The sequence below is a fragment of the Lagopus muta genome, chromosome 27, assembly GCF_023343835.1.
Source record: "Lagopus muta isolate bLagMut1 chromosome 27, bLagMut1 primary, whole genome shotgun sequence".
In the NCBI taxonomy this organism is placed as follows: Eukaryota; Metazoa; Chordata; class Aves; order Galliformes; family Phasianidae; genus Lagopus; species Lagopus muta.
The window spans coordinates 4100973-4120247 of NC_064459.1; the positions used below are offsets into that span (position 1 = coordinate 4100973).

The following is a 19275-nucleotide window of genomic DNA, read 5'->3' on the forward strand; positions in this document are numbered from 1 at the left end:
GGGATATCCCAGCCCATGGCAGGAACGGGAGCAGAAGGATTTTTAGGTGCCTTCCAACTCAAACCCTTCTGTGATTCTGTGCATCAGCTGTCCGGGGAGCTGTGCTGCAGGCGCGGAGCTCCCAGTGACTCTCAGCCTTGTGCAAGCGATGCAAAGGAGATTTGGGCATGATCAGACACTTCCCTCGATGAGCAGCATCCCTCGCTGCTCATCAACCTCCCAGCAGAGGTGCCCGGGCACTGCCAGCATTCAGCAATGCACAGCACACCCAGCAAATGCACAGCACCCACAGCAATGCACAGCACACCCAGCAATGCACAGCACCCACAGCAATGCACAGCACACAGCGATGCACAGCACCCAGCACTGCACAGCACACCCAGCAATGCACAGCACCCACAGCAATGCACAGCACACAGCACTGCACAGCACACCCAGCAATGCACAGCACACAGCACTGCACAGCACACCCAGCAATGCACAGCACACCCAGCAATGCACAGCACCCAGTGATGCACAGCACCCAGTGATGCACAGCACCCACAGCAATGCACAGCACACCCAGCAGTGCACAACACACCCAGCAATGCACAGCACACGCAGTCTGACAGTAATTTCATTCTCTGATTCACAACTTTCTGTCCTGGACTGAGGATCAGGGAGGACTTCTGCCCATCCTAATCCTGAGCACACCGAGGCGATGTTCTTCCACACCCATGGCAGATTTGCAGCCTGGACACAAAGTCTGTCTCAAAGCACACAAGGGATGGCCAGATTTCTTCCTTAGCACTGCCTTTATTTGTACAGGTTATCACTAAGCATGGAGGACACCCAAACACTATGAATAAAGGCCTGTTTGCCGGGGACCATATGCCAGACCTAATTCACATCGCTGCACAGACCGAAAACAAATGGGAAACAAGACAAGGAACACACACAGCTTCAGTCTCCTGGGAGGGAGAGATGGGACAGGCTTGGCAGATGCATCTGCCACACGAGAGAACCAACCCTTGAAGGCTTCCAGGAGCCAACAGGGGTCCAGAATAACCTGAAACGTGGGGCCATGTCTCTCCAGAGGCATCTCTGCATGAGCAGGCTGGGAAGGAGACTATGCATTAGGCCTACCTAAGTGGCAAGATTGCAGGTTGAGGGCCTATGCTTTACCACTAGGAATAGCTCGCATGTCTGTGGACCCCCTCTGCTGGGGGAGACCGGTTGCATGGAACCCATTAGCTGCCAAGCATCTGCACCAAGAGGAAAGCCCTGTCTACCTCTGCCACTCAGTGGTATGGGATGAGCACTGCGCTGCTCCCACCACACGGCCCTTCTCATCCTCCTTCACGCGCTCCTCTTCAGCCTCAGGGCATTGTCCAGGGCGACCAGCTGGCGCAAGAACCCCCGGTTGGGGATGATGCCACGGTGATCCTTGACCGTCTTTATGGCTTCTACGAGGGGCATGTGGTGGCGGATCATGAGGTAGGCGAGGACCAAGGTGGCCGACCTGCTCACCCCGACAGCACAGTGCACAAGGATCCTTCCTGTGGGTAAAACACAGGGGCTGTGTCACAGCAGGGTGAATATCCCACATACAAAGTTACTGAGGATCCAAATTTGCTGCGTGCATCCTGGTGCTGAAGTCAGGCGTGCAGCCTCCAGGGCTGCAGGTAGGGCTTCAGCTATAGCATGGCTATGATGCACAGTTGTCCCCTCCTTGGCAAAGGGTATCAGAGCAACAGGGTCTCCCAAAACAGTCTGAATAGGAGCAGCCACAGTGCTGGACACAGGCTGAGGCTGTGACCCATGGGGCCAGGACTCTAATATGGCCCATCTCCTCTTTGGAGGAGGCGATCCAGACCAGAAGATTGTTGGACTAGATTGCCTTAGTGATCTTTTCCAACCTTAATATTTCTATGATTCTGCAAAGACATCAGCCTGGAAGTAGCTTTGTTTCCTAGGATGCCAATCAGCTTTCCACCCACCCTCCGCATTCTCCACGTCTGTCCCAGCGCTCTTTATCACTGACCTTCATTCAGCGCCTGATGGATGAAGTCAGCTGCAGGATAGAAGTAGGGGCTCATGTCAAAGGAGGGCGAGTCGTGGGCCTCGATGCCCAAGTAGCGGATGCCTGTGCCCTCGTAGTACTCTGCACCCCCTCTCCATTTGCTGTGCGAGGCGTTGAGGATGTGGGTGATGCGCAGGTGAGCCAGCTCACGCCGGTTGGCTGCTATATCTCTGCAGGGAGGGAGAAACAGTGCAGGAAAATTCCACGTTAAAGAGAAGTTTCAAATGTCCTAGTCAAGCATTTGCATCTGAGAAAGCCAAAGGAGAAGTAAAGATGCTGAACTCAAACTCACAGTGATAGGTAATCTCACAGTCCACGGGCACATGGTCCTTCCTCCTCCTTCAACCCATGTCCTCCTCTCCCTCACTTTCCCAACTTTCCTCTCCTAGTCTCCTCCATTTCAAAAACCATCCCTCATCCCCTCACTTCTCATCCCCTTGTGATACGTACTGATCTCCCAGGTAGAGTCCCGGCCAGACCTCATCAGCATGGTTACAGGCTGTCTTCCCTGTGTACAGCAACCGTTCGAGCTCGAAGATGCTGAGGATGGGATGGTGGTTGCGTTCCTCCCGCACACTCCGACTCGGTGACCTGGTGCTGTTCCTGGAGAACCGGGACAGGAAAGCCATTGGAGCTGCCGAGACCCACAAGGCATACCTGTGGGGTCTTGAAGGCCGCAGAGTGGCCTGGAGGTCTCTTCTGCTGCTGCTGCCACCCACGGTCCTGTGATGGAAGTGGTGGAGTTGCTGTTAGAAGGATGGGGAGCTCCCACTCCGGCCCTGCTGTAGAGCTGCTGGCCTGAAACAGCCAGGCCCAATCTTCCTGCAGAGAGGGCAGTGTACAGGCAGCTATCCAGTGGTTCCCGCTGTGAGACAGCATCACCTACGGTCCCTTCCAAGAAGCAATACTGCTGGGGAGCAGTTTGCAATGCCAGGGCTGAGGAGGGAAGCCAGAAAGGCAGCCAGATTGCTGAGTCTCTATGGGCTGAGGTTCTGCTCCAGCTCCACAACTTTGGGTTGAAGCCATATTGGCAAGAGATGCTCCATACAGGACCACCTTCCTCCTGAGCTGGCTCGGGGGCTTTGCCTGCCAGCAGGACAAAGCCAGCTCAAGAACTGATGCTGCCAACCTGTGATCAAAAGCAACGAAAGGCGGCCAGCTCTGGGCAAGCCACCAGGGTTGGGGAGGAAATGCCCCAAACAGGTGGAGGATTCTATATGGCACCATGCAGAGCCTGGCCCGGGCCCAGACTGCTGCAGACCAGGCACAAAAGCCTGCAGGGAGGGAGTGCAGGATTAACCCTTCTGAGCACATCAGTCCTGCTGCTGCTTTTGAACATCAGGGCTGGTTTCAGGTGGGAAAGAGTTAAGTGGATGAGAAAGCTCATTTTACAGAGTCGGTCCTCTGGGACACAGCTCCACTCTCAAACCTTTGGATCATGGTAGTACATGTCACCCATTTGCATAAAACCTCCCTGAAGCAGTGGCAATCCCTGCAGCCAGGCATTAGCTCAGAGCTGCCTTCTGCTGCCCAACCAATGCAACCCCTCAACACGAGCATGCAATCCCCACGCAGTTCCCCTTCCCACCATCTTGCTGCTGCTCTGAGCTGCCTGAGGGACAGAAGGTGTCCCCAGGGCCCTCACCGCAACCCCAGCAGCAGCTCAGTGCTGCCCACTTCTCCCAGGGACCCTGGGAGAGGAAGCTGAGTGACATTGGGCTGGAGCAGATCACATCTCCCTGCTCTGACATTTCGCCCAGGGCACCTGCCAGCAGCCAGCAGCATGGAAGGGAGAAGCCTCCAGCCATTTCTTGGCAATGTGCGTAGGAGAAAAACATTGCAAGGACATAGGGGAGCTCAGAGGGGGTCCAGAGACCCCTGGGTGTTCTCCTCCCCTCGCCCTGTGCCTGGGGTGCTGCACAGAGAGGTCAGTGCTGTCTGCACCCTCGTCCCAGGCACTGCTCCCCAGTTCTGAGCAGGGCTGCATCTCACCCTGACACATCTCTGCCCTGATGAATTTTGGACTCCTTCATGCTGGGAATTCAGACTTGGCAAAGCCCACCTGGAAAAGGGATACAGTGTGGCTGCGTGCCGGGCCCTTAAACCTTGGGTGACCTTGGCTGCAGCGCAGCCACATGCCACCATAGGAAGCATGAGGAAACAAACAACAGAGGGGTCTGAAAAAAAACACCACGTCATCATTACAAGGCTGTGCTGAGCCAAACAGCAGACCCCCTTATTGCTGCAAAACCAGCAATCCATACCTATGGGGGGGGGGGGGGATGCAGCTCTAACCTCAGGCCCAGAGCTGGCTTCCAGCATCCCACCCCCAGCACACTGTTGTGCCTGAAGTGCTGCAGGGGAAGAGAAACTGCCCCGCATCCGAGTACTCAGGACAGACCCCACCCTCCCCCTATAGGCACCCCATCACAGCTCACAGCCCGCTCTGCCCATGGCTGCTCGGAGCCCCTCTGCTTGTCATGCCATGCTCAGAGGGAGGGGAGTAGCAGGAGAGCTGCCTGGAGCAGAGCACGCTCCCGGAGACAGACAGACAGACACGCAAGAGGGAGGAGACGCCCACCCTGTTACTCTACCTTGGTGAGGGCTGAGATGTCTCTGCTCCAAACGTGTGGTGTGCTCAGATCCAGTCGGCCATGTCTTCCTGCTGCTGCCGCCGCTGCTGTGGAAAGGCTGATGTATGAACATCTATTTTAAGGCATGACATGTCCAGAGGCAGGTTTGTTTATATCATGCTGTGCATGGATGGATAAGGGAGGAATGAGGGAGACGGACACAAACGCTGGCTCTCGTACAGGCATGCACACACCCGCACATAAATGCCCATTACTACGCAGACAAAAACAACAGCAATAATAGCAGCTTTGCTCTCACTCCTCCTCCAGCAAACCAAAGCCCCGGGCAGACAGAGAAGGGGAAAGGAAAGCTCTGATGCAATGGTGCTGGTGGCATGGTTAGCATCATCGTACCTCTGCAGCTGTCTGTGGAGGATGCTCTGTCATTTCTTTGTGATAATTGACCCTGATGAGCTCCCTTGCTGGGGTCTGTTAAGCAAAGCTGGGGTTTGGTGACAATTTCTTCATTTGTGAAGGAAATAAGCCTGGAAGGGGGGGGGGGGGGGGGGGGGGAATCTGTCTTATCTATTGATACAGTCATGCCAAAGTCAGGGATAAAAAGAGGAAACTCAGAAGACTGAAGCTTTTTGTTTTGACGTCTTCTAAATGACATCGTTCATTTCAGAAGTGCTTCAGTATTTCAGTCGAATATTTCCCAGGCAGAGCACTTTGAAGTGCTGGTGTTCAATTTAAGTTTGCCACAAATCAGAAAGTAGGAGAGTGGGGGGAGAAAACAATGTGAGAAGGAATGGAAACGCACTGTTTCAGAGCATGCAATCACCCTCAAGTTTATGGCACTCCAATTAAACAGAAAACTTTCTGCATAGTTGTGCATCTTAGGAGGCAACCTCAGGAGCTCCAGGGCTGAACGCAGCATCCCTGTGCAGCTGCCCTGTGCACTGCTGCCCTCCAGGCACGCTGTCAGCTGCCTCTGCTCCCTTTGGCTCCTGTTCAGCACGTGGGAAGATGCACGCAGAGGCCCCACAGCAGACTCCCAGGGGAGCACAGGTGCCAACAGGGGACAGCCCCAGGAAGCCCTGTCCCTGCTGAGCCAGTATTTCCATGCTGTGGAATGCTGCCAGCTCAGGAAAGCCTGTCCTGTGTTTCATCCTGAGCAGAGGGTTTGGTGCCACTCACTGCAGAAAGGCCCCACTTCTGCCCTCAAAAGCATAGAGGCCAAGTGACCTATAAACAAATTTCCAGCTGTTGTGTGGACAGCTTTAACGTGGACCCTCTCCCCATTCCTATCCCAATAGTCTAAGCTGTGCTTCTAAACAGAAGTGCCAACAAATTCCATCACAAGAGGTGAAATCTGAATTAAAAAAGCCCAACATGAAATAAAATTAGATGGATAAACTCTTTGGCAGAGCACTGCCTGTAGGGAACTTACTGGCCATTTAAAGAGAGGATTAGTAGTCGGTATGTTTTTATTCCAACAATACTGGAATTGCTTTGTAAAGCAGCCAGAAGTCTCCAACAAAGCCAGTGACTTCTGAGATAATGACATCTCTGACGGTTTGGAATGTCTGGGCAGCTGCAGTGAGGAGTGTCAGCAATCTACTTCTGCAGAAGGGAAGTTTCTCAGACACAAGCCAGACCTCCCTGCCTCACCTCCTCCCTTTGTTTTCCATAAACGGCGGTGTTGTAGTGCAGACTGATTCACTCCTTGCTCCCTGGCAGGATTTATCAGCTTGTGTCCCTCCTGCAGCACCTGTCCTTGAGGACAAGAAGCCAAAGCCCCGGAGTTGGGCTGCAGGCTGGGGGGGGCTCAGGCCACACTCGGTGTTTGCTGTGACTTGCACATGCCTTGCTCACTTCCCCCACCTCCTGACCACCCTGCTGTTGCAGCTCCATCCCTCACTTGTTTTGCTCAGCTACGCACTGAAAAGCCAAAGTCACCAAGGCACAGGGAGAGAATTGAGAAGACAAACCTGGAAAGCCTTTCACCTGCCCACAGTTGCCCCAAGTGTGTTCCCCTGGGCAGCACCCAGCTGCAGGACCAGCCACAGCATCCCACAGTTCTGCTATCCTGCCAGCTCTACCACTCCACCATGCCTGAGCCCCACAGCTGCAAAGGGCTTCTGGTGCTGGGCAGGCAAAAGCTGTGTGGGTGCATGGCTGGAGAGGAAGGGAGAGGCATGCTGCAGCTTCCCTGAGCTGTGGGCATCGCTGCAGAGAGCTGCTGTAGAGCTGAGCAGCTGAAAGGCAGCACAGCAAAGGTTTCCTGCATCCCATGGCTGCAGACCTGCTGCTGAGGGGGGTGCTGCCATACAGCAGGGGTGGGATGCTGGCACAGGCAGTGCTGTATCCCCATATCTCAGCTATTGTCAAAAACTGCTGTGCACAGCAGGCCTTCGGCGGCGAGGGCAAAGCAGCTGCTTTCAGCTCAATTAGAGGCAGAATTGGCTCCCAGCAGAATAAGCAGCACGCCTGCAGCTCCCAGCTGTCCCTCCCCTCCTAAACGGAGCTCAGAGTGGGGAGGAATAGGGGTTGGGGTTCTGCAAAACCCACAAGCAAGCTGCAAAAAGGGCAGCTTGGAAAAGTTTGCAGATCCGACCACTGGAGGCTGCTCTGGTTATACATAAATCACCACTGTGTGCATTGTCAAACATGGAAAACTCAACCCAAGGAAATAAAGGGCAGGGGTTAGAGAGTTTCTGAGCTGCTTTTTCCTGCCTTTATACTCCACATGCATGCAAATGCACCGTAGACTTCACAGCTCTATTTTAAAGATCAGAGATCAATCACTTCACGCAGTAAATGCTGCATGTCCAAAAGCCACCTGGAAGGCACAGGAGCCAGAGTTTATTACACTCAATCACAAACAGAATGGATGTATTTCATCCAACATTCACTGCTCGGCAGACCCACTGCAGAGGAGGGAGAGAGTGCAGAGGAAGCTGCAGAACACCAGCAGAAAATTAAGCCTCCTATTAACTGGCAGTCACGGCAAAAAGGCAACATTATGGAGAGGAGCAATGTGGGTGGGAGCAGTGTTGCAGCAACAAACTGAGAGGGATCTGACAAATGGGGTTTGCTTGGCACTGAGCAGCCCAGGAGGAGCTGTGTGCTCAGGTGGGGTCAGCAAGCACCCAATGGGGGAGGGAAATCCCTTGCACTGCTCTCTGGCTGTGCTGTGGGGTGTGCTGCAGGCTGCCTCATGAAGCATCACAGAACATTGGTCTGCAAGAGGCTCCTGAGGCCACACAGCCATCCCAACGTGGTATCAACTCCATCAAAGCAGTGAGGTAACAAAGAGCAATCTTCATTCTCTATTTGCTTGCATATAGGACAGGAATGAAGGTTTCTTTGGGTCTCCATCCATGCTGTAGCTATTCTGGAAGGAAACTGCAAAGCTCGAAGTTACCTTCCCTGGGGCTCTCCCAAATCTCTCCATTCTCTGGGACAGCAGTTGTGTGCTGTTAAATCCTCTCCCAGTCCCCAAACAGAAGTCTGCTTCACCATAAGAGTGGGATCGAAGGCAACAAACCCTTGGAAGAAGGATGTGCAGGAACACAGCCCCTCTGTGCCCACTCCAGAACAGACATTAAAGCCTCATCGCTTGGCCGGATCGATTCACTGCTGGAGGGGCCACTCGAGTTCTGGCAAAGCTGAGATATTTTCCATTAAAAGAAAGGAAAAGGGGGGGGGGGGGGGGGAAGGAAATAGCACCAGACTCATTGTCCGACAGCTGTAAAACCCGCAGAGCCTCAATTTGTGAGGAAGAAGTCCTTGTCCAGAGGGAGAGAGACAGCTGCTCTCTTTGTTGCAAACTTGCAGTGTTTATGATTACTTAGCGAGGAGACTCAGAATTGCTGGTGGACGCGTTTTGCCTGTCATCTGCTGTCTTGTTAATGTCAGGAGCAGCCTGGGATAAATCTGAGTCGCTACAGCATACAGAGGAAAAAATCACTAAGAAAAAAAATACAGCTGGAAAAAAAAAAAGAAGAAAGTTGCTGGCAAAACACGCTGTGAAATCCTGATGGGCTGCTGTCTGAGTGCTCACTTCAGCTTGTCTCTTCTTGTTAGCAGAGAGGTTGGGGCACAGCCTGAGCCCTATGGAGCTGGTGGGAGGTTTGCTGTTGACCTGATGCTCATTGTGCTTAAATGCTCAGAAGGATGTCAGAACTTAGAGCTCAGATGGAAGAGAACTTCGCACGCCTCCCCTGGAAGAGAGGGCGGCTGAGGCACAACGATCCCCATTAACAAAGCTCAGCTCCTCACGCTTTGTAAAGGCTAATCCTTCAAGACGAAGGGCACATCTATCATAGCAAAGCGCTCTTCAGAGCAGCACCAGTCAGCACTGGAAGCTGCACCTTGAAAGCAGCGGGGGGGATGCAGTGTGGGATGCTCAGGGACAGCCCTGGTGTGATGCTCACCCAGATGTTCCCTCCCCATGGCAGCCGCTGGGACCTCCAAGAGCTCAGCTGCTGCTCTTACAAATCCAAAATCCTTTGGGAAATCTGCTTGAGAGAAAAAAAAGAAGGAATGATATCAGTGCCGGGGTGGAAATTGAGGGCAGGTCCCTGGCAAATTCACTCTGAATTGTAGGGATGCTGAGACCTCGCTGTGATTATTTCTTTTCTCCAGCATCCTCAGACCCAGGTCTGATCATTGTGAGCACAGACACGGAGTGCTGCCTTTCCCATTGCTGCTGCTAACACAATGGGGTTCTGTTCTCTATGCACCCCAACACCCTGCGCTGCTTTCTAAAGCGGGGAGAAAAGCTTAGGGCTCAAATATAAAGTCATTGAGTTGGGTGCCTAATTCCTTTCAATCTTCTTTTTATTTCCTAGCCTCAGGGCTCTGAGGAAGCGGCTGGTTTGATTTGATGAAGAAAAGAGCTGTTCCATTAACAGGTCTGATGTCTGAGAGGGTTCTTTCAGCTGGGGATGGATCTCAGCACCCTTTACCAGGCCACACTTGCTGCTAGATCATATTTTCTCTTCAATGACATTACATTTTAAACAGGCTTTCACTGTAATAACATTTGCAGTAATGAAATCACTCTGCTGCACGGTCTTCTTTTAACAGCACAAATACCTGAGTTGGCTACAAAGGGAGATTTAAATGTCACAGAGGATGTGCTGGATGTGTCCATCAGGAGATAAGGCTTCTCTTTGTCGATGAATGGAGACACAACAGTGGCTGCCGGGTGTTCGGGGCACAAAGGCTCACGGCAGCTCCTTCAATAGGAAGAGAGGCAGCTCAGGGGAGAGGCAGATAATACAGCAAGCTTTCAAATCTCATGCTGGCTATAGGGCTCCTAAAGATGGAACAGCGACAAGGCGTTTACATTTGCAAATGAAATGGCTCCAAAGCAGCTCCTCTCTGATCTCAGGTTGCCAAAGGAGGTTGTGGATGCTCCATCCCTGGAGGCATTCAAGGCCAGGCTGAATGTGGCTCTGGACAGCCTGGTCTGGTGCTTGGTGACCCTACACATAGCAGGGGGTTGGAACTAGATGATCATTGTGGTCCTTTGCAACCCATTCTATGATTCTCTTGCCTCCAGACTTCAGCGTTTTCTCTGAGAGCAGCAATGCAGGGCTGGGGAAAGGGAGGAAAGGCCATTGCCCCGGACCAACCCCACCTGAACCACTGAAACTGACAAGCAAAAAATGGAGCTGCATCGTTTCCCTATCATTGGTTTGCTTAGAACAGACAGAGGCTCATTATGTCTCCCCAGCAGATGGAAGTTCTGGTTTCTCTTGCACACACTCACGACCATTCGGGCCTGATTTGCTGCAGCTGGTTAAACCCCCAAATTATCTTCCAATTTAGACCGTGAGAAATAGATCTCCTTTGAAACATGTGGCTGCTGGATTCCATCGCTTTGCTTATCTCCAGAAAAGCTCTCCTTTGGTTGGTTGATTTACTGCAAAAAAAGGGCTACAAATCCCTGCTTCCATCAAAACCAGCTGTAAAACTTCCAACATCTTCAAGGGAGGATTTCTCTGTTCTGCCTCAGAGGTGTGGGGGGGTTTTCCTGTCCTTTTTTTTCTTTTCCATAAGTGAAACTGCTCTGTCAGTGTGTTGAAGGGCTACATGAGAAGCCACTGCATTTTGCTGCTGGCTCTGAGTGGTGACGCTGCCTGTGCCTGCATCATGAGCCCCATTCCACCAGCAGAGACAGCAGCATTGCACCTATGTGGGAAGTGCTCCTTTTTCAAAGTGAGGATGGTAATGAGGAGAAAAGGAAAACGTTAGGGCTGATGGTTTAGGGCAGATCACGTCATCTGCTGTGCCACCTAACGCGGCTATGAGAGGAGCAGCCTTTCCCTCTGCAGTGATGTTTGGTGCAGTGGGGAAAGGGACCAATTTTCCACCTCTGTTTTTTGCAGAAATGTTAATTTTAGCCAAAAAAAAAAAAAGGTCATGAAGGACAAAAGATTGGGAGGTGGTAAAAAACAAAAATGATCCTCCTCCTGTTCCCTCCCCAAAGACACAGCAGTCTGAAATGCTTTGCCTCATGGAAACAGGCAGCAAAGGGTGTTTTGGCTTTAATAATTCTAATTATTCCACAGTATTGTGAAATAAATTAGAAACCCAAATGAAGTCAGTGTCCCATGGCATTTGGAAATGTACAGTCACAGAATGCAGGTATCTACATCTATCCTGAGTTCTGTCTCACATAGACAGGGCAGAAAATAATGGAAAATACACTTGGAAACGGGATAGAAAATTAAAGCCCACACTTCTGTACGCTGAATGCTGCATAGATATGTGGGGAGCTGAAGGAAAGCAGCCCTGAAGCCTCCTGCACACTGCTCCCATGCCTTATCCTTCCTTTTCCAGACGTGTCTCTGGTGAGGTTATTTCACTGTTTCCCCCTCTCCCCTTCTCCTGTGGGAAATGCATTCCCCTCACTGCAGCTGTTGGTCTCTCAGGAGGGGCTGGGAAATGCAAAGGGATTGGGCACTTAATGGCTGTGAAATCCATGCAGGTTTGAATGGGAACCCCTGGGGGTGTTTGTGGGGCTTCCCTGGAGATCCTGCCCCACGGGAAGGGTCTGAGTGCAAGCAGGGAAGGAACTCACTGTTTTTCACAGCAACAAAGCAAGAAATTCCCAGCCCCTATTGTATGGCACAGCTTTTACCCTGGGCACAGCATCCAATGAGCCATAAGCCTTTAACAGGTGAGCAGGAAGGTAATTCCTACAGCCAGGTATGAGAGCTGGGGACTCAAAGCACTCTCCTATAGAGGCAGCATAAATATCAGCATCCTCACCCATCATGCTGAAGCAGGAAAGGCCAAAGCAACGCTGCTGCTCCTGGCTGGTTATTGCAACACTGCACACAGGAAAGCAGATACCCTGAAAGCACCAGGCAGAGCCTGGGAGCAGAGGGCAGAGCCTGATGGGCTGAATAGGATACAACAGCAGGTGTGTCCAGGTGAAGTCGTCCTGGTTTGGGATGCTGCTGTGCTACAGCTCCAGGTGATTTACACTGCCCAGAAGCAGGAGGAAGAGCTTTGTTGCACCTCCACACCACACATTTTGCTGACAGCAATGCTAACCCTCCTCGGCAGGCTGTTATCTCCCCACACACACCTGGGAAAGCTGGTGCTTCAGCAAAAGCCTTTCCCCTCCATTTTTCTCCATGGAGCAACAAAGCAGAATGAGTAGCATCTGTTTCACCATGGCCATCTCAGTTGTGCCAAGGGGTATTTTACCCCCCCACACCTGGAGCCAGGGCAGAAATCCAGCAGCAGCCATCATTGCAGCACCAGCCTTTATCTGCTCTGTGCACCTGGAAGGCATTCAGGGTAATATCCTCACAGCTGAGTTGCAGCAGGGGCAGCTGAGCCACCTGCAGCAGGTGTTCAAATGGATGCCCGTGGGGAAGAGGGCCACCAGCGAGTGCTGCCATCCCATCATTAAAATACAGACACCGAGCCATTAAGGGAAAAATACACACAGATCATCTGCAGGTCCTAAGTTGTACCAGATGATTCTCAGAGGGAAGCTATCTCACTTTGGAAGTGCTGCCTGAAGGAGCCCTGCTATGTAGGAGCAGTGAGATGGTCCCTGTGCGCTCTGGGCAGTACCAGCTGAGTGTCACACAGTCCATCTATCTTCATGTTCCTTTCTTCCAGTGATTTACGATGTCACATGGGAGCTCGAGGCTGAGCAGGAAATGAAAGCAGATTTCCCACTGTGACCCCCATCTTTGAGTTCTTCCGCACCTCACCGGGTCCTCATGCAAATCCACAGTGATAAGATTTGATTGGACTCACAGGACCACAATTCTGAGCTGCTGTACAGTGGGAGATAGTGCCTGCCCCAGGGAACTTCAATATAAGCAGCCAAGAGAGGGTAGAAAAGTATTTGTGTCTGACATCCCCTACCTGCATCCACATGGCCACACCAGAAGTGCTTCCTCTGCTCTCTGCAAAGTATTCAGCAGCCACAGCTCTGCACAATGCAGCTCCTTCCCTGGTGTTGCTGCCACTGCACACTGATGGGACCCCTTCTGTTCTTAACCACTTTGCTGAGCAAATGGAGGCAAAGGATGAGCAGAGCCGGGGCATCTCCCAGCAAGGCTCAGCTCTGCTGGGCTGCATCTTTTGTTCTCCCTCATTGCTTCTGCTGGCTTTGGCCATCTTTCTTCATAAGTTTCCCAAAAGTGACAAGGGCAATTTATTATGTGTGCACAAGGCCTTGGGAATCTCCTGGAGACATATCATTCCTGCTATTATCCTCCTCATACGAGGAGCCGTTGTTCTTGTCAAGTTCGCTCGCTTCCTCCCCTGCAAAGAGAAGAGAGGGTGCTGGGGATTTTTCATTAATCATTCTTACGCTGAGAGCTGTAGCTCCCGTCTGCATTCTGATCACTTGTGATCTCTGCCACCATTTTTCATGGTAGCACTTACGAGGATTGTTTTATGCTGCTGACTCGAGGTGCGTTAATGACCAACCGTTTGGTTGGGCCAGAGCAAAGCCTTGCATTTAATGTATGCTCCAGTGGGGAAAATGTACTGCAGGGATATGTTTTCTTTCTTCTATTCTTCGAAGAAGATGCCAAGAGTTGCAAAGACTGGGGGGGGGGAGTGATGGGAAAGGCTAGAAGAGGGGGTTTGGTGTGATGGAAGTAGATGGTCTTAAAGGTCCCTTCCAACCCAAACCATTGTATGATTCTATGATATGGTGAAAGGAGGGAGAAGTGAGCACACATTTCTGCACCTGAGCTGGGAGCAGCCTGCCCTCCCTCGGGTTCCCAGTTCTAAAAGCTGCACTGATGAGTGCAATAGGTGATAAGTAATCATGACAAAATGTGTAATTTCTCCTGTCACTTTTGTTCTGAGTCCTTTTGAAAGGCAGTGGGACTGGGCAGCGTTGTCCCATTTCCTCTCTGGAGAGCAGTGAAATGTGTGGTATCCAAATATAACAGCCAAAGTGGGCCTTGGTTGAGGTCCCTCTCTGCACTCCCCATCCCTCGTGCTGACCGTGGGTTGGCTCCCAGCAGATCCCAGCACAGGGATCACTGCTCCTTCCCTCAATGCAGGACTGGCACTGCAGAATTCATCTCAGATGGAATCTCATCCTTCTACACAAGGGTTGGGAACCGGCTCCTGCTCTGCACAGTGCATTGTAATTCTGACCCGCTGCCATCTCATTTTAATACAAAAAAGCATAAAACATAGGAGGAATAGATTGGAAAAGACTTTCTGGACCATGCAGTTCAGCTCCGTGAGATAAGAGCTCATCCGCTCCCTGTCACGTTCTCTCTTAACACCTGAATGCTCCCTGTGCCACTACCTGTGGTTCAAGACCAGACTTTTCAGTGCTCACAGACCTCTCTCAGTGTGTGTTTACTCACAGCACGGTTGCTCTTGGACTAACAACGTCCTTTAGCTTAAATAGCATCTCCAGCGCTAACACTAACAGTAATGATGGCTAATTACGAGCCCAGAGGGGCTGTTGCTGGCACCAAAAATAACCCTGGTAATAACCCAGCGTATTCAAGCCAGGGGTAACAATAAATAACATCTCGGATTCATCAGCAGTAGAAATGCATGTCCACGTTTGGGATCCTGGGGGGTGAGAGCTGCTGTGGGGGAGCAGGAGGCCCCAGGGCAGTGCTTGCTGTGCTTGAAGGAAGAGCAGAATCCCCATTCCTCCACGTGCTGTGATTTTCAGACAGCTGCTCGGCCCCCAGGATGGGCAGGGAGGGGGGGAGAGCCGTCCCTGCTGCCTTTCAGGCCAGACCTACATCAAACTCGTTAATGTCAATAGGAGGGAAATTGAACTGAGCTTTGTTGTAACCCTAATGAATCCTTCGCCGGTTACAGTAAATTTATTCTTTTGATTTCCTTTTCTCCCCCCATCTTGTTTCATGTGGGCTTTTTTTTTTTTTTTGCTTTTTTTTTTTTTCTTCTCCACTTTTATTTAATGTTCCTTTTCTGGCAGCTTCTTCTTTTTATTTCTCTCCAATTTAAAACACAGTTAAAAAGCTGTGGTTGATTCCAATTAAATACCCCCTTTGGGATTACTAAAACACACACACTCACACGCACACAAAGACCCCCTCTTTGATTGTTTCCACGGCAACGTATTTAAATATCTCATTCACTGTGTCCAAGTGAAGAGCTGAAGGATTTGGTGAAGCTCTTTCTTTTCCCACTCCCTCACCTCTCTCCTCCTGCAGTTACTCATGCAATGGCAGTAATGGTTTGGCCAGAATGCAGAGTGGATGTGGAAGATGTGTATATATGCTCCTGGAATTCCAGAGGAGGACATGAGCCAATAACATGTCCAACTATCATGCAGAACTGTTGTAATTACTTACCAACAGTGAGAATGATAGCACAGCATTGTCAGTGATCACACATCAAATTCTGCCATTCCCTAAAATAGTGCAACCACAGAGCAACTCTGCTGGGACCCATAGGGCTGTGCTGGATTGCTGGCTTGGAGGTGGTTGGGAAAGAAGAGAAGGGGCTGATCTTAGATGATGCAATTACCCAAAAGCAATGGCAAACCAAAGGCAAGGGAACTGCTTTGGGTTGTGCTTTTCCCTATGCAGATGTGGGATTCATTTCCCACTCTCCTTTGGTGATTTTCACCAAAACGATTGAGGATCAGAAGGAGACATTTGGGTTGTCAAGCAGAGGTGTGAGGAGGTAAAGGAAGTTTTCTTTCCTTAGCATGGAGCTCTCAGTGCTGAGTGCTGACAGAGAACACAACCCAGACATTGAAGTTCCCATGCTGAGCTCCAGCCCATCCCAGCAGAGCCGATTCAGGAATGTCCATCAGTGCCAGAAGTTCCTTCCTCCTCTGCCCACAAAGCTCTCACAGAACACAAAACTGCAGTGATTTTTCTGCTTGAAAATTTCCCAGTGTTTTGTCCCATATTTCTGTAGGAAGCATCCGAATTTTCCATTCCTCCGTTGGCTCATCCATCTGCTGTGGCCTCTTCCAGTGCCAATAACCCCAGGGCTGCTGCTTGCTGGGACTTGCACACAGCACAGAGCTGTGCACACACACACAGTGCTGGGTCTGCAGTTTGCCCGTGCAGGGACCCATCAACCAGCCATCAAACACGAGCAGTGAGGAAACTGCAGCACCTGCCGTGCCCTTGACATTTCCCCTTCCTCCTCTGCTGAAGAAGCAGTCTGCAGTGTGAGTGGGTTGCTTTGCAGCTGTTAAATATTAGTTCTGCTTTAGCAAAGGTAGTATTTTATCATTAAGTGTTCTGTCTCCAAGGAGGGAAAAGGGCTGAAAGCAAAGTGTGTGAGCCCAGCCACCATGGCAGTGATGAGCAGGGCTCCTACAAGGCGTTCACTTTACCCCTTCCTATTGCTTTGTGTTCATTCTCTTCTTGACTGCAAGAAATGCAGCTTCTGGCTGAGCTTTCCACACCCACACAGTTGGCCAAATTTAGGGAATGGGAATTTATAACTCTGAGGTGCTGTTGTATGCATGGCCAATGCAACTCCTCTTTGCTTTTGAGGATTCGTGTCATAGATACGGTCTGTCTCTCACTTATGCAGTGTTCTTCCTTTGGAAACGATTAGCAGATATGAGCACAAAGCTCGCTTTTCAGAAGGAAGCTATCCAACCCCTTAAAAAGAGAGACAAGGGAAACACAAAAGCTTGAAACCATGATGTGAACAACTTGAAGAGTCAGACATGGGAGGACGAAGTTGCCACATGCATCATAGCATTGCTAAACTTGTGGCTTAAAAAAATGGATGGAAATATTTCTGGATGATGCTCATTTCCCAACACTCAGTAGAGACCACAGAATGTTGCAAAATAGTTCATATTTGTCTATGTTTTATTCCTATGTCTAAAACCCATGGGATTTAAATGTGTTTCTCTATGTTTTCTTGCAAGGAATGGGTAATGAATGACTACGTTAGGAACCACTTGGCCAGCAAACAGATGAGAACAACATCGGTGAGCAGCGTCTGACCATGAGGAGTGAGATGAAGGAGGGAGAGAGATGGAACACTGATGGCTCATTGCAGATTTACTCGGGAAACTCAGCAAAGATGGCACTTTGTGCATCTTTCTCCTTCACCCATTTTATTTCTGGGCTGTCATTTCAGCAACATCTTTAACAAATGAAAACCCTCTGCACAGTCAATAGTAATTACAAGAATTTATCACAATTGCCAATCAAGGTGTGTTGGAAAGACTCATCATTCTCCTTTAAATTAGCCTTCGCTGCACACAGACCACAAGTTATCTTTAGGAAATCAATTGTGGGAAAATCACAGCTTTTGTGGTGTTCTGTGACCTCAGCAGCCATCACACAGCTGAGTTCCTCCCCCGGCTGCTTGTGTGGCCTTGTACAGCTGTTTGCTGGGGGTTTAGCCCTCAGCACAAAGCCTGGAATTGTTCTTTATGCATCTGGAGGCAGTATAAGGGTGTCAGACAAAATGCAGGTGTAATTTGGGCACTTTTGTTAATGAATAGGAGGAGAGAAGGACCTGGCCATATTTGCACCTTGATCTGTTTCGCTGCTCCGAACCAGGCTAGCATGAATTCTGCCTTCAGCAGTGCTGATGCAGCAGCTCCCATTGGAAATGCAGACCAGGCTGACACAGATCAGGGCAAAATTCAGCTTTGTGTGGAGCTGCAAATGCTCCCATATGATTAATGCACATTTGTAAGGAGTTTCTTCTCTGCTGATAATGCTGCCATGAGGAAGGATCCTCAGCTGCTATATATCAGCCTGAGTTCTGACTGTAGGTGAGTACAGGTAAGTAATTCAAACCAATAATGGGGCTGATGATTTCATTCTGCTGATAGAGTCTATATTCCTGTCTCATCCAGAGTTATTCTGCCACCCACATACTCCTATTTCTAGGTTTTGGCCAAGTACATATGTCAGAGACTATATGAGCCACAGACTGACACAGTTGAGAAATTAAATTAGATCATAAAACTGCCCAGAGTCTGCTGACTCCTTCCCTTGACCTGGCTGTACATCTGGAAACAATTCATCACTCAAGTTTTACATCTGAGTGCGAACCTTTAGCTGAAGAAGAGTCTGTCCCACTTTTGCTCATGCAGGCATGCAGTGAGGCCAGGGCAGCATGAGAAGGAATCAGTGGGGCCATGGCAAACAGTTCTGTGATTCCATTCTTCATCTCCACCTGAGACCAATTTCTGTCGCAATCCCCAGGAATTTTTCTGCTGACTTCATTGGCTTTCAGCAGGATCTGCTGCTCCTGCACAACCTGTGCTCCCACTGATTGGTTTTGGCTGAATCTGACACCTACCCTGGCAGGGGAGTGATCCATAAATGGGGCTCATCATTCTCGAGGAGCTGCGTGAGCATCCTTTGCGTTTCCAGAGGGCTGTTGATCCCTCTGAGGTACCCAAGGGATGGCTGCTGAACAATCCTCCAGTGTCTGGAAGCTCCAACAAGGGCTGCTGCATCTCCTGTTGTGGTAGCAGAAGTGAATGCACATAAGGATTTCCCTTCCTGGGCACAATATGGAGCCCGGTGTGAACAGTAGTGATGGTGATACAGAAGTACAACTTCAGCCTGCTGGCATGAGTTGCTAATGGTTAAAAACTCAAAAGCCTGAAGGATAAGGAAGGATATAGGGTGAAAACCAAAAGGGAGTTTATGGAAAAGTCACTCCTATCCCTCCGTGTCTCTTCCAGAGGATAAACCACAACAGCCCTTATAAACTGCCACAGCTAAGGGAGTGATCTGGGATTGCAGTGGAGAAGTGCAGAAGGAGTTTGAGGAGCTGTGAGTGATGGCTGCTGCGGATGTGGGCTCTGCACTGCCACTCATGTAGGGCTGCTGGGGGTGGTTCCTCTTCCCCCTCTGGAAGAATAACTGTAGACTGTGATGGTCATGGAAAGAATCAGAACAGGGACTGTGTGTGGCACGCAGAAATCACAACCCTTCTATTGAACTGGGACTCACTCCAGAGAGCCTATGTGTTCGTGCTTGTGTATAAACCTGGCATCAATTTTGCACAGATGTGATCTTATGGGGGAAAAAAAAAAAAGAGATGTTGGAGGTCTTTGTCTGCTTCTTGGCCCTGCACCAAAAACACTCAGTGAGGCACTGGGAGGCACCAACACCGACTGTAGGGCAGTTCCACAGACGG

The 19275-nt window shown here is 50.5% G+C and overlaps 1 protein-coding gene across 1 annotated transcript; it reads right to left on the minus strand.

Moving 5' to 3' along the window:
• Positions 1-746: 746 nt before the first annotated feature.
• On the minus strand, positions 747-4960 carry DUSP26 (dual specificity phosphatase 26). Its single transcript, XM_048928287.1, has 4 exons — positions 4657-4960; positions 2513-2785; positions 2024-2232; positions 747-1538 (listed from the first exon to the last, which is right to left on the minus strand). Exons 2-4 carry the CDS (start codon positions 2689-2691, stop codon positions 1339-1341), a joined length of 588 nt encoding a protein of 195 aa, XP_048784244.1. The 5' UTR covers positions 2692-2785; positions 4657-4960; the 3' UTR covers positions 747-1338.
• Between the last annotated feature and the right edge of the window lie 14315 nt (positions 4961-19275).

What these genes read in the sequence shown, in the direction of transcription:
- DUSP26 (XM_048928287.1), bottom strand. Translation starts at nt 2,691, where the DNA reads ATGGCTTTCCTGTCCCGGTTCTCCAGGAACAGCACCAGGTCACCGAGT. An exon ending in GGACTCTACCTGGGAGATCA is followed by an intron (nt 2,233 to 2,512) that starts GTACGTATCACA and finishes CCCTCCCTGCAG; the next exon opens with AGATATAGCAGCCAACCGGC. An exon ending in CCATCAGGCGCTGAATGAAG is followed by an intron (nt 1,539 to 2,023) that starts GTCAGTGATAAA and finishes TTTTACCCACAG; the next exon opens with GAAGGATCCTTGTGCACTGT.